Source organism: Diplotaxodon limnothrissa, linkage group LG20 (genome assembly GCF_057381915.1).
Source record: "Diplotaxodon limnothrissa isolate DT_005_m linkage group LG20, D_limnothrissa_male_GT1.1, whole genome shotgun sequence".
Taxonomy (NCBI): Eukaryota; Metazoa; Chordata; class Actinopteri; order Cichliformes; family Cichlidae; genus Diplotaxodon; species Diplotaxodon limnothrissa.
The window spans coordinates 24,521,349-24,533,753 of record NC_140615.1 but is presented as its reverse complement, the minus strand read 5'-3'; the positions used below and the strand labels follow the sequence as shown (position 1 = coordinate 24,533,753).

General features: G+C 39.6%; 1 protein-coding gene across 2 annotated transcripts in view; it reads right to left on the bottom strand.

The window, feature by feature from the left end:
- Positions 1-10,043, bottom strand: part of LOC146610981 (uncharacterized) — a 31,081-nt gene extending 21,038 nt beyond the window's left edge. The window contains exons 1-7 of one of the 2 annotated variants that reach the window (XM_085345648.1): positions 9,952-10,043; positions 6,611-6,695; positions 6,446-6,527; positions 5,203-6,364; positions 4,853-5,084; positions 4,392-4,688; positions 4,063-4,240 (exon numbers count right to left, since the gene is read on the bottom strand). In XM_085345648.1, the coding sequence (XP_085201774.1) occupies positions 4,063-4,240; positions 4,392-4,688; positions 4,853-5,084; positions 5,203-6,364; positions 6,446-6,494 (1,918 nt within the window). In that variant the 5' untranslated portion in view covers positions 6,495-6,527; positions 6,611-6,695; positions 9,952-10,043. The remainder of the gene's footprint in view (positions 1-4,062; positions 4,241-4,391; positions 4,689-4,852; positions 5,085-5,202; positions 6,365-6,445; positions 6,528-6,610; positions 6,696-9,951) is intronic. The other variant, XM_085345649.1, reaches the window with a different exon arrangement.
- Between the last annotated feature and the right edge of the window lie 2,362 nt (positions 10,044-12,405).

The window sequence follows — 12,405 nt, the reverse complement described above, 5'->3', positions numbered from 1 at the left end:
TGGTGTTTTAAGAACTATTATTTTTTCTATGAATGTATCTGTGTGAAAACAGACCCTTCAGACACCCAAACTACGGACCCTTTCTCTCTTTTTTTCATTTTAACAATGCCATGCACTGACTTCCAGCAGTACAGAAAAACTTCTTTAAAGCATTTTGGCTCTAACACAGAACTTTCATCTCTTTCCAAAACAAAAATAAAAGAATTATCAATACACGAAGCAATACTACTGTTCAGCGTACAGACACTAGACTATTTCGCCTGCTTTTGAGAGTGTTTGTGAAACATTATGCGGTTTAATTTGCTTGGTAGTGCACTATGCATTTTTCGGAGCAGTGCTAAAATTCCAAAGAAAAAATGGGATACGAATGACCACCTTTTTGGATTGGTGTATCTGAGAGCAAAAATGCTAAATTGCTGTTCCATGTACTGTATCACCAATAATGAAAACTAATGGGACACAGATGGAAAACCTATCTGATTTCATTTACTATCCAAAGGAAACCCCATCCATTCCATCACTGTTCTGCAACTATGAAGGGGTTCAACGTCCATGAACCATGCTTTCAGCTTTGCAATAACATGCTCTTTCCTTTGGTTGTTAGGTTACATGAAAGAGGTTACATCTTTCTGAAAGGTGCAGGTGCTTATTGAGGGGACAGCTAGAAATGCAATTTGTTATATATACACTGATGTAAAAGAAATTCTGCATACCAAGTAGGAACAAAGAAAAATTTTTTGTCTTCTAATTTAGGAGTACCAATATAATTAATATGATTAGAAACCACAGCGAGAGATCCCTGAGAGTACTTTGATGGTGGGAAGGGGCAATCCTCAACAAGCTCCTCCTTACACAAAGGTAAAAGCCATATGAGTTCAACGTTCCATTTCTGAGTCGGCTCATGTTGCAGCAAATGAATTGTGCAGAATATCATCACATTAAGTGACACCACAGTTCAACAGGTCATAATTGACTGCTGCCATCACAATCACCCTGAGGAAAAACTGGTGAAAAATTATGTCTCTGCCTGCATCGCTGTCTGATCTCTATCCCACTGAGACACTGTGTGGCACAGAACAAAAGCTGGAGATATGACTCCGAACCATCAGCTTTTGCCAGAATTGTGCCAGTGATCACACAGCTCCACACATTCAGAGGCTCCATGAGGCATTAAGCAGTGGCTACCACCAGTGATCAACCAGGTTTCCGATGGGCTGCTGGGTAGCTACTGTAAATTGAGTTCATGTTTTCAAGAAACTTACTGTTTTGATCTCTTGAGTTGTTTTGTGTGTTTGTGCAAGTGTGTAGAGTAGACTTCCTTTGCCATCAGTATATAGCTTAAATTTCATGCTCCCATCTTTCTCCCTCTTTTACCTATTTATATCTTTCAAAATGTGAGAAAGACATGATATTGTTATCTTGTCATAACCAGACTATTTTAATCTCGACATTTGTTGTTTTCACCTTTGTGTTTTTTAGTCTGTTGAGTAATTTTGCAAAATTTTAATTTTGACAATCCAGTCAAGTTGGGCCAGAGCCCAAAGTTCACAAAATTATTAATTAATTATTGTTGTTAATGTGTATAAAATTGTAAAGAAATATGGTTTGTACATGTTTGAAAGAGCAAAAAAAAGAGTGTAGGGATTTAAATTTTTAAGTTAAATGTGGGATAACATGGCCTAAGTAAGGCTATTTAACACTATGAATGTACCAGGTTTAAAAAAATAAATTAATTAAAAAAAAAAAAAAAAAAAAAAAAAAAAGGATGTACACCTCTTTCATTCCCAGTGTGTGTGTGTGTGCGTGTGCGTGTGTGCGTGTGCGTGCATTGTGAAGTATTTTTTCTTCATTTGCAGCAGTGTGAAGACTTTTCTCAGAGGAATGGAGCCTTTTGCTGACAGTGGCCAGCTGACACTTCAAAATCTTCATGAATCCTTCAGTCCCCTCCTCCTCTTCCTCCTCCATACCAGCTGCAGCGTCTCTATTGATTCCAAATCCTATCCAACTTAAGGCTGGTGTGTCTGTGAAATGACTGATCCAAGAGTGTGTGCTTGTGGTTGTTTGTGTGTTGACGACTGAAGGCATTGGAAGTTGGAAAAATAAAGTTTTCCTTGAAATACCCAAAACGTTGCATGACAGTGAGACAGAGAGGTTTTCAACTTGTGCATGTGTATTTAACACAAAGGGTAGATTATGCTCCAATGTTGACTGCCCACAAAATAAACCAGGAAGATGCTGCATGTTGGAGGAATCAGACCAATGTCTGAAAGCAAAATGCATCCTTATGGCAGGGTTGCTGGAATATTAGGGCACTTCTTTGAACAGACGATCAACTTTGAGAAAATTATACCATCTGGGCACTTGAGACATCATTATGAGGACTTCACAAAGCCAGTGTACTTGGTGGCATTGTGGAGCAGTGTGTGATTGATGGTTTAATGTGGTTTGGTGTGCAGGTGATTTAGTTTAATACATGTAAACCCAGGAATACCAAAAACCGGAATGTTTAATGTTATCTACGGTCAAACCAGCAGCAGGACAGCTGCAGCAGGTCTATACAGTGTTTGAACTGCGGTCTTGAAAAGAGGTCTGCTTTTTTACAGGAGTGGAAAACATGCATGTAATTTTAGATGAGTGTATCCTAACTTGTTAAATAGAAAAAAATCAACCCTTACATCCACCATCATATGTTGGCTGCAGTTGATTTGAGAAGAAGAACTTGTATAACTAGCGCTAAATTATTTCAGAAACCAAAACCTTTCATTACTTTGATTTAGTTTTGAACAAGTATTTTTTATCCATTTAAAATTTCTTTCTGTCTGTCTAAGACTTAACCTTGTTCAGAAAAAGTTCTGCATAAATAAAGTTTCTCATTATTATTCAATACTGAAAAAAACCTACTGAAAAAAGAAAGCCTCATATCAATTTTCATAAAAACAAGCTTTTGGGCAAAGACCTAAAGGAATGTCATATATAGTGTGGAATAAAATATATGCAATGTAGTGTTTAATGTATGTCGCAATGCACCATATTACTGTTATAAGTTGACGTCGGTCTTGTTGAATGCTGATTTTGGTAAGATGACTTATTGACCATTGCACTTGTCTTCTAACAATCTTCTAACTGAATATAAAGAACTAAAGATGTTTTATACACTAGCAAAATGTTGGAATAAATTAAAACAGAAATATATACTGATTTTGTGACTTTAAACTGACATTGGAGCCAAAATTTCACATGAATCCCTTGCATAGTTTTAAAATTGAGTATGCATTTTTTCTTTATATTCCCTTATATGTAACCATCAATCAATTACAGAATCATATATTGTGATTCTAAAAAATAAATCTCATAACAACGTCATTATACTGCATGGCCAGACATCTATAATGGAAACTTTCAGTTTCTGATGCTACAACTTGTTATAGTTTAATTTTAGAGAGTATAATGAAAACAGAATGCACGAAAATGCTTAAATTATTAAATAATGAGTAATGCTGTGAATATGGGAGCACCATGCTAGAGCTAAGCATTACTGTACGTTTTATGTGCTGTTTCGTCCATCAATTTAACATAGTATTTCTTAAGGAGCCCTTTGCATCACAATAGATATTTTGTTTGTAGAAATAGAGATCATCCCAACAATAACTTGGTTCCAGCTTGCATTCATAGTTTTACATTTGCAAAAGGTTTAGACAAAGATCAAAGCATTGTTTGAACACAGTCACCAAGCGCAGCTGTGTGTTGCTCATTTAGGGATTTTTGTTATGACACGGATTTTATATGCATGTGCTTCGGTAAGACTGGCATTCTGACTTGTCAAGATTGTTTCATGAGAACATCTGTACTACTGCAACTGAACAGGGGAATTATAAAAGTGAAAATACTTACCCACTGCTGACCCCTGCTATGAACCAGGGAATAAGTAAAAATGTGTGTGTGCGCGCACATTGCGAATTCTACTGATTCAAAAGGGGAAGGTAAAGCTGTAATTCCAAAACAGGCACTTTGTGCATGATGTGTAAACTGCTTGAATGTGTGTGAGTATAGAATGATACATACACGCTGTGTGTAAGTTTGATGCTGGTGTGGAGGTAGCCTGAGCTTCTGTGAGACTGGGGTCACAGATGACAGGAGATGCAGCCGCCTCCTGCTCACCATCATCCTCCTTTTTCTCCTCCTCACCTCGCAGCTCAGCTTTTTCTGCTAGCCTCTTTGATGTCCGACTTGACCTTTGAGCCTATGATTGAAATGTTTACATAGGGTGAAAAAATATGATTTTTCAGTTGCTGAAACTAACTACCTGAAACTATAGAAATGAGCCCAAGATGAAAATCTTATTACCCACACACCTCAATACTCTTCTCAGTCTGCAAGCTAATTTTTCTTACCTTTGCAGCAGGTCTTGACATGGAAGCTTTTCTCTGTGCCCGTCCTTTGGATTTGGGCACCTTAGGGCCAGAGAGTGTCTTCATAGTGAAAGCAGCATGCTGAAGGATGCAGTCATTGCCACAGTAAACAGAATCTGGTAGTGCTTGTTTAGAGCAACCAGGTCCGATGCACAAGGGAAGAGAGCTATCCATCTCAGGCTCAGGTTGAGCTTCAGGTTGAGCATCAGGGTCTGGCCTTGCTTCAATAGCCTGCTCTTGCTCCTCCTCCTCTGTTTCCTCCTCTACCAGCACAGTCTGCTGAAAACAGATGTTCATCTTAAATTCAGAGAGCAAACTTTCTTCATGAAGATTATCTATCACACGTATGTGGTCACACAGGAATGAAAGAAAATGCTAAAGGTTTTGTAAATGAAGGCGATGGGCAGTGTAAAGATTGATGACAACCCAAATTAAATTCAAACCTTAACTGCTCGCTGGTCCTCTTGTGCTTCTTCAACAGCAGGACTTTGTGTCAAGCATTCAGGAAAGCTAAGCTCAGGGTCTGGCTGAGGGTGAGACTCAGACTGGCTTTGTTTCTTTATAGTGCAAGGCGGGCAGACGTACTCTTGCATACTCTGATGGCCTTGTGTCTCACTGACACCGACGCATTCACCGTGGAACCACTCCTGGCAGCTGTCACAGCAGATCATAAACCTTTAAAAAGCAGTGAATAGATAATAGGAAGTGAAAAATGGTACACAGCTGAACTATGCAAATCGTCCGAAAGAACAGCTCAGCCTAAGAAATCCAGTTACTACATATAAACATGTACCTCTTATCTTGTTTCTGTCTGCAGATGCAGAACAGAGCATTTGAGTCATATCCTTCATTGTGTGATATCCTTGAAAACTCTTCTGTATTTTTAGCATCTTTCTTCTCCTCCTCCTCTGGCACTTCATCAAACTGACCGGGAGTTAGCTCAGGAATCTGATCAAAGTCACTGTCTATGATCATGCAGTCTGAGTTTGATTGCTGAGCAGGACTTAGGGCTGTATCAAAGAGAGCAGCCGAACCCTCTTTTTCAGGAGGACTTTGTGGATCAGTTTCTTTTTCCACTTCTTGTAAATGCTGTTGCTCAGTTAAATTAACCAGCACCACATCATCATCACTGTCCTTATCATCTGCAATGGTTGACTGAAACTCCACAGCCCTCCCCTTTCCTCTACCCCTCCCTCTACCTTTGCCCCTACCTCTTCCTCTACCTCTCCCCTTTCCTCTGGCCTTTCCCTTTCCTCCTTTCCCTCCTCTAGCTTTGGAGTCTTCCTGTCTGCTATTAGAAGCCAGCTGTTCCTTAATCTGTAACAAAGTCATTTCATCACTATCCTCTTCATGACTTGAGATTAAAACCACATCATGGATCTCTTCTCCCTCTGCATTGCCAGAAGCAACTGGCTGTGCAATCTCCATGTCATCAATGTTATCAGCCATCTCAGTTTCATCTATAGCCTGTGGATTAGGAGACTCAATGGCTTCAGTGGCTTCTAAAATGTCAGGAACCGCCAGTTCATCTGACATTGTTAGTGACAGGCCCTCACTGCCCCCAAGCAGTGTGAAGGCAGTGTGGAAAGCAGACCCAAAATCCTGCCATAAGCTGGGATCAAGGCTGCCTCCTGCGGAAGTTTCTGAACCAGTTTTGCTATTCTCAGAGACAGGTGAGGATGGGGCAGACCACTGAAGTTCATCAATAACACTCCTTGCTGTACGAGTAGCTTTCTGGGTGGTGGGGGTCTCTGTAGCGGTCTGGGCTGCTGTTTGATTGGTCCGACGATTTCTGCCTCGTCGAACAATTGGAGGACTGCAGGTTAGGTCTCCAACCTCCTCCATGAACTCCCTTCTTGCAATGGTTGTTCGTCGAAACCCCCAAGACTTTCTAACCTGTGACAAGGTCGGCCTAACACTTGACTCGGCCTCTTCTGAGGGCATCTGCCGTTCGTCTGCAGATAAACAGAAAGAAATTGATTTAACAAAAGCAACACCCACGTTTCACCTTTAGGCAACTGGCAGGCTGATTGTACCTGAATTATTATTATCATCAGCAACACTGCTGTTGTCCATCATGTCCATGCTGACATTTAAAGGAAGCCACGCTGTTCAAACCTACAAGATCCTTTTAGTTAGTGTCTGTAAACTATGTTCACAATTCACTAAGTTAAACAAGAAATAAAACAGAAAACACGTACCTGTGCAAACTGTATGCAGACAGCTGCAAACACCAAATGTGTTTAGGGTGTGTAAAGAGTCATCCCAATGTTTCTTGCTGTGAACCTGTAAAAATCATGGATGGAGAAAAAACCCAAACCAATCTACATTAGAGACAGGTGATTTAAAAAAATATACGCAAAAAACAATTTTGTTAAAAAGCTCAATTCCATTTGTTGCTTTGCAATGAAAGAGCACTGCAATAAACTCCACATCACATAGTTTATTCATTAGCACCACAAACAGTTTCAACACTGAGGATTTAAAAGGATTTCTGATAGCCTGTATTAACTTTAGCTCCTGGCCAGCTAATGGGCCTCTTTGACATGAACTCCTATTCAATACTCTGATTGCATCTTAATTTATGAAAGTGAGCAGTGGAAGCCTTACAAAGTCTCACCATGCAATGTTCATGTATAATTTTTAACACAAGTCTAAACCTCATGCAGTTGCCTTAAAAGAAAGGCAGTTACAAGATTGTGTTCATGCATCCATCTCCTTGAACTTCATGCATCTTGATTTGGAGCAACAACATGTGGGGAAAACCACTCTTCACCAATATTTGTCCACCTTGTAGTAACATTAAAATGCATGACATGTTGCTTAAACACAAATACTGTTTTTATGTGTATACACACTTCCAAGCTCACTTGCACAGTGGTCTCCATGACTGTTGTGGGTATGTCTGAACAAACCATGAGGGTCACCAATTTATGAATTGAAAAATGTTAGTCATGTAAAAGTTTTCCCATGACTCAATAAAAGACCTAATAGTGTATATAACTACCTTTAGTTGTATTTAGTGGAAGTAATTTTCTGTATGACTTTATCAGTTTCTCACATCATTGTGGAGAAACTTTAGACCTCTCTTCTTTATGTTTAAGTTCACAGGTTTACAGGCATTATTTAATGTACTGATCTCCTAAAGAACCGCCACAGCATTTCAGTCAAACTGAGGTCTGGATTTTGACTGGGCCATTGCAACACCATGTTTCTGAATTTCTTTTAACCATTCTGTTGTAGGTTTGCTGGTGTGTTTGGGGTCCTTGTCCCAATGACCCAATGTCAGCCAACCTTTTGCTGACAAACAGAAGGCCTCAATTTTGAGTCCAGGTATGTGGTATATAGAAGAGTTCATGGTTGAGTCAATGACTGCAAGGTCCCCAGGTCCTATGGCTGCAAAACAACCCCAAATCCTCATCCCTCCAATGCTGTGATTCACAGTGGGTATGAGGAATTTGTGCTTACATGTCAGCATAGTCTTGGAGTTTGTTCTAATGCAATTTTGTAAACCTAAGCTTTGCTGCCATGACTTTTATAAAGAAAAGAGACTTTCTCTTGGCAACCCTTCCAAATAAGTCATTTCTTATTGTACTGTTATGAACATTTAACATATTGAGGCCTTTAGAGCATGAGATGTAGCTCTTTTTTTTTTTCTTCAGGCATTGCTTGAGCATTTCTTTGAGTACGTCTTGATGTATGCTCAATCATCCAGAAAAAAAAGAAAGAAATGCTGACATTCAAAGGAAGCCACGCTGTTCAAACCCAGAAGAAATCCCAAACAGTTGTAGCGTTTTCAGTGGAAGATACGTTTCACTGAGTGAAGAAATGTTTTTCACATCCAGATGAACAGAATCAACATTTAGGATTTCTTTGAGCACTGACCTTAAAGTGATTTTGCATGGACATCCACTTCTGGTACTGTGTTAACATGATAATGATCAGTTAATCAAGTGTATGTTTTTTAGCACCACCTGGCTTCTCCTTACCCTCTTAATTTTTATGAAAACATTAAGGGAATACTTAGTTTTTCACAGGACTGTATAGAGTCCGCTTTCTTTTTCACATGACTGCATTTCATGCCTGAAATGAGCATTTGTTCACTGTACACTTAGTTACATGGATCTCTCCAACATCAGACACTTTCAAAACCCCTTTGAAAACCCTTTATTTCCTTTGGCTTTAAACCAGACTGAGTTACTTTTTTATCTGTCCTGCTTTCATCATGTTTTTTCCACTTTGTGTTTTCTTTTTTCAATCTCTTACCCATATCCCATAACCACATCATTTTCTGGAACTTTGGTCAGCAAGTGTTTTTAAAATGTGCTTAGAAATAAATCTGACTTCACAACTTACAGTCAGCCAATCAAATCATCCTATAGTTTAACTGTGAAACAATTGGATTTGATTTTTTAACAATGCCAACATTGGGCTTAATCCATCTGATGCGCAAAGATGTCAGTACATTTACTCAAGCACCGTACAAGTGCTTTCTTTGCACTGCATTTAAGTGTTTTCCACTTCTGAATTGGGTGTATGTGGAAAATGTACATGAAATAATGATATTTTACAATTCAGCTTAAATACAATTTGTAGCAAAATCTGTACTTTTTGCTCAAGTAGGTTTGTTGGAAGGTTACAGATACCTTTAAGCTAAGATAAGGTAAGATTAAACCACATAACAATCATGTTAACAATATCTTTGAATCATTTTCGGAGTTTTAAATAGAAACAAACTGCATATTAATAACTATATAATTTAACAAACTGTAGGATACAGTTATAAAAAGAGGGGTGAAATGTTGTTTAATGTGTATAATTTATCACGTTACCCTTTGTACTTTTGAGGATTTAACTTGTATTAAGTCTTCCCATACTGCCACAGTAAAGGAAAAGATGTTTGCACTTTTCACAGCACTGCACGTCTGTAAACACGTGCTGTGTCCCTGTTTTGCTTCGTAGACAAATTACTTTGTTGAGTTTAAAATTCAGCTCGGCTGTAGTCTGCATTAACAGTTTATGAGATGCAACTCGCAGAGACGTTTATGGTGATGAAAGTCACAGTTCATTTTCTCACTGTGGTTAATTTCTGAGCTCTACTTGCTGCTAATGTTACCCGGTGCAACCAGCTGCTGTGTTCACTGATGCTTCACATTGCAAAACTGGCCTGCTAGGAGCGATACGTTTATGCAAAAACTCAGCAAAGTGTGGCTGGGAAGTCCATAATGTTTCTGTACTCCAAATGAAACCACAGCACGTACTAATTTAACTGCCACACCTAATTCAGTTGTAAAACCGCAAACGAAACGTCCTTGCCCTGAAACCCCGCAAACACTCACAAGTTATTCCATAAAGGTAAAAGAGAGGCGTCTTCTATGTGGTGGCGACGACATTGTTCTCTGCAGCTAGCGTAGCTAAAGCTAAACTTAAGCTTCTAAATCACCTGTTAATAAATACTCTACGCAGCAGCGCTACGTCTCACTAGCGATACCGACTACGGAATTGAATGCTGAACGCCCGTACACAGACACGGAAATCATACCTTCGATGTAATTTATATATTTTCCAGCTATGGTTTGAGTCGCTCGGCAACCTAGCTAGCACCCACAGTACAGCCTTCCATTTTCTGGACCTTGCTGCAACATACTCTCGCGAGAAGTATTCGCATGGAGAGCGACGTGGTTTCTTCTTCGTCAGACCACGTGACTTTCGCGCATTGCTTTGTGGGTACCCGTGGCAACAAAATCAAAACACTGCATCAAGCGCTAGTATTTACAGCACCGGTAATCATTAATTCTGCGGTTTTAATCCCTACTTGCATTTTATTTGCCCCAAAACAGTTATGTACAAAACGACGGAGAACACGACAGGTCCGTACAAAGACAGACTTGACGAAAAGGCAAAAAAAAGGACAACGAAAAAAATCAAATGAGTGAAAGGGTTAGACGCATACGAGCATACAGAGTGGAGTAAGGACGTTAGCGTGCTGCCCGACTTTCATCACGCACATATTTATTATTATATGGTCCTAAGTTTTAGTGCATACACTCACAAAATGTTTAGTAACTTCAGATCCCTGCAACAAGCCCAGGTCCAGTTGACTTTGGTGATTTGGACTATTCCATTTCACAGGTGTTGTTAATTTCTTTCCCTTTATCTCATGTACAGGCCAACGCAATCTATTTATTGTTTCAGGTTGTAGTATTACACAACGTTTTCAGATCTAATAGAAAAAATTTTGAGTGTGTCGTAATTCATTCAATTTATTGTCTTTAATAACTGGCATTATTGTTTCTTTCTATTATAGAATCTTACAAGAAAGAGGCAAAATTGTATTCCATTGTGCTTTATTAGCTGCTTCGGTAAAATAACAAATCAACAATGCAAAAAAACCCATTGCAAAACAACATACTGGAAAACAGTTATTCATCACTTGATTGCTTCAATACAACACCTGGGCACATATATGCGGGACTTTTCCATATTTTTTGCATACTTTTTTTTGTTTTGATATCGCTCTCTCTCTTAACCGATCAAATATCGCTGTGGTAGCAGCTTTACACTCGGTATGACCCAGGTTGATAGAGGGTGCCCAGTCTGGATCGCATTCCAGCATTTTGTAGGGTGGTTTTCCTACAAAACACAACAAACATTATCCCGCAAAGCCACAGTGAACGCAGCATAGGGTGGAAATTAGTGATGTGCGATACCACTTATTTCCTTTCCGATCCGATACCAAGTAATATTCAGGGTGGTATTGACGATACTAATCCGATACCGATACTTTGTACAAAAACTTATTTTATTTATTGTATCTCAAATTATAGCATCATAATGATTGCAGGACATCAGATTACTTGTTCTTATCACTTAATAATGCAGAGTTCATCATATAGAAATAAAAAACCTGAAGTTGTGCGCTATTTGAACACCTTGCCTGCCAGCAGGACTAAAGAACTCCGTGAGAGACATCTGTCTCACCCTAGCAGCACCTGTCCCTGTCCTCCTCTTCAGTTCACCTCAACATACGCTCGTCATATTCTGTGATATGATTTACTCTGAGGTGTTTGACAAGGTTAGTGATGTTGCCACAACCATACATGCCAACCCTCCCAATTTTTCCGGGAGAATACCGAATTTCAGTGCCCCTCCCGAAAATCTCCTGGAGCCACCATTCTCCCAAATTTTTCCCGATTTTCCACCCGGACAACAAAATTGAAAAACCATATTGCAGAATTCATAGCGGGCCCAGCCAATTCCGGTTTCCAACAATGACGGCAGCGACTTAGTTTTAATATTACTCTTATTTCTCTTTCTGGGTCGCAAAAAAACTTTTAACATATTTTCAGGTGAGAATGTAGCTGTGTAAACTTCAAATATCTGAGCCAATCGACACATCGTTTTCAAACCCCCGCGGTCTTTCGCTACTCGGGTTAATATATATATATAAGTCACTTTGATAACTTAAAAATGTTATTGTTTGGCTTTTTCAGTGTTTTATTTGTTAGTGAGTAAATCGGTTTGGCTGAGATTAAAGTTATTAGATTAAATTAAATTAAATTTAACTTTATTAATCCCTCGGGAGGGTTCCTCCGGGGTTTTCACACAGCTGAATAAACGTCAAACAGAAAATGATTAAACAGAAGAGTTTACGTCAGTGCCTGGTTATATTTTAGATAGCAAGGAGCAGACGGCAGAGTTTCACTCCACCGAGGGAGCTCATGACGTACTATGGTAAATGGCCTGTATTTGTATAGCGCTTTTACTAGTCCCCCCTAGGGACCCCAAAGCGCTTTACACACCTAGTCATCCACCCATTCACACACTGGTGGAGGCAAGCTACAGTTGTAGCCACAGCTGCCCTGGGGCAGACTGACAGAAGCGAGGCTGCCATATCGTGCCATCTGCTATCGTGCCTTCTGGCCAACACCAGTAGGCAGTAGGTGAAGTGTCTTGCCCAAGGACACAACGACCGAGACTGTCCGAGCCGGGGCTC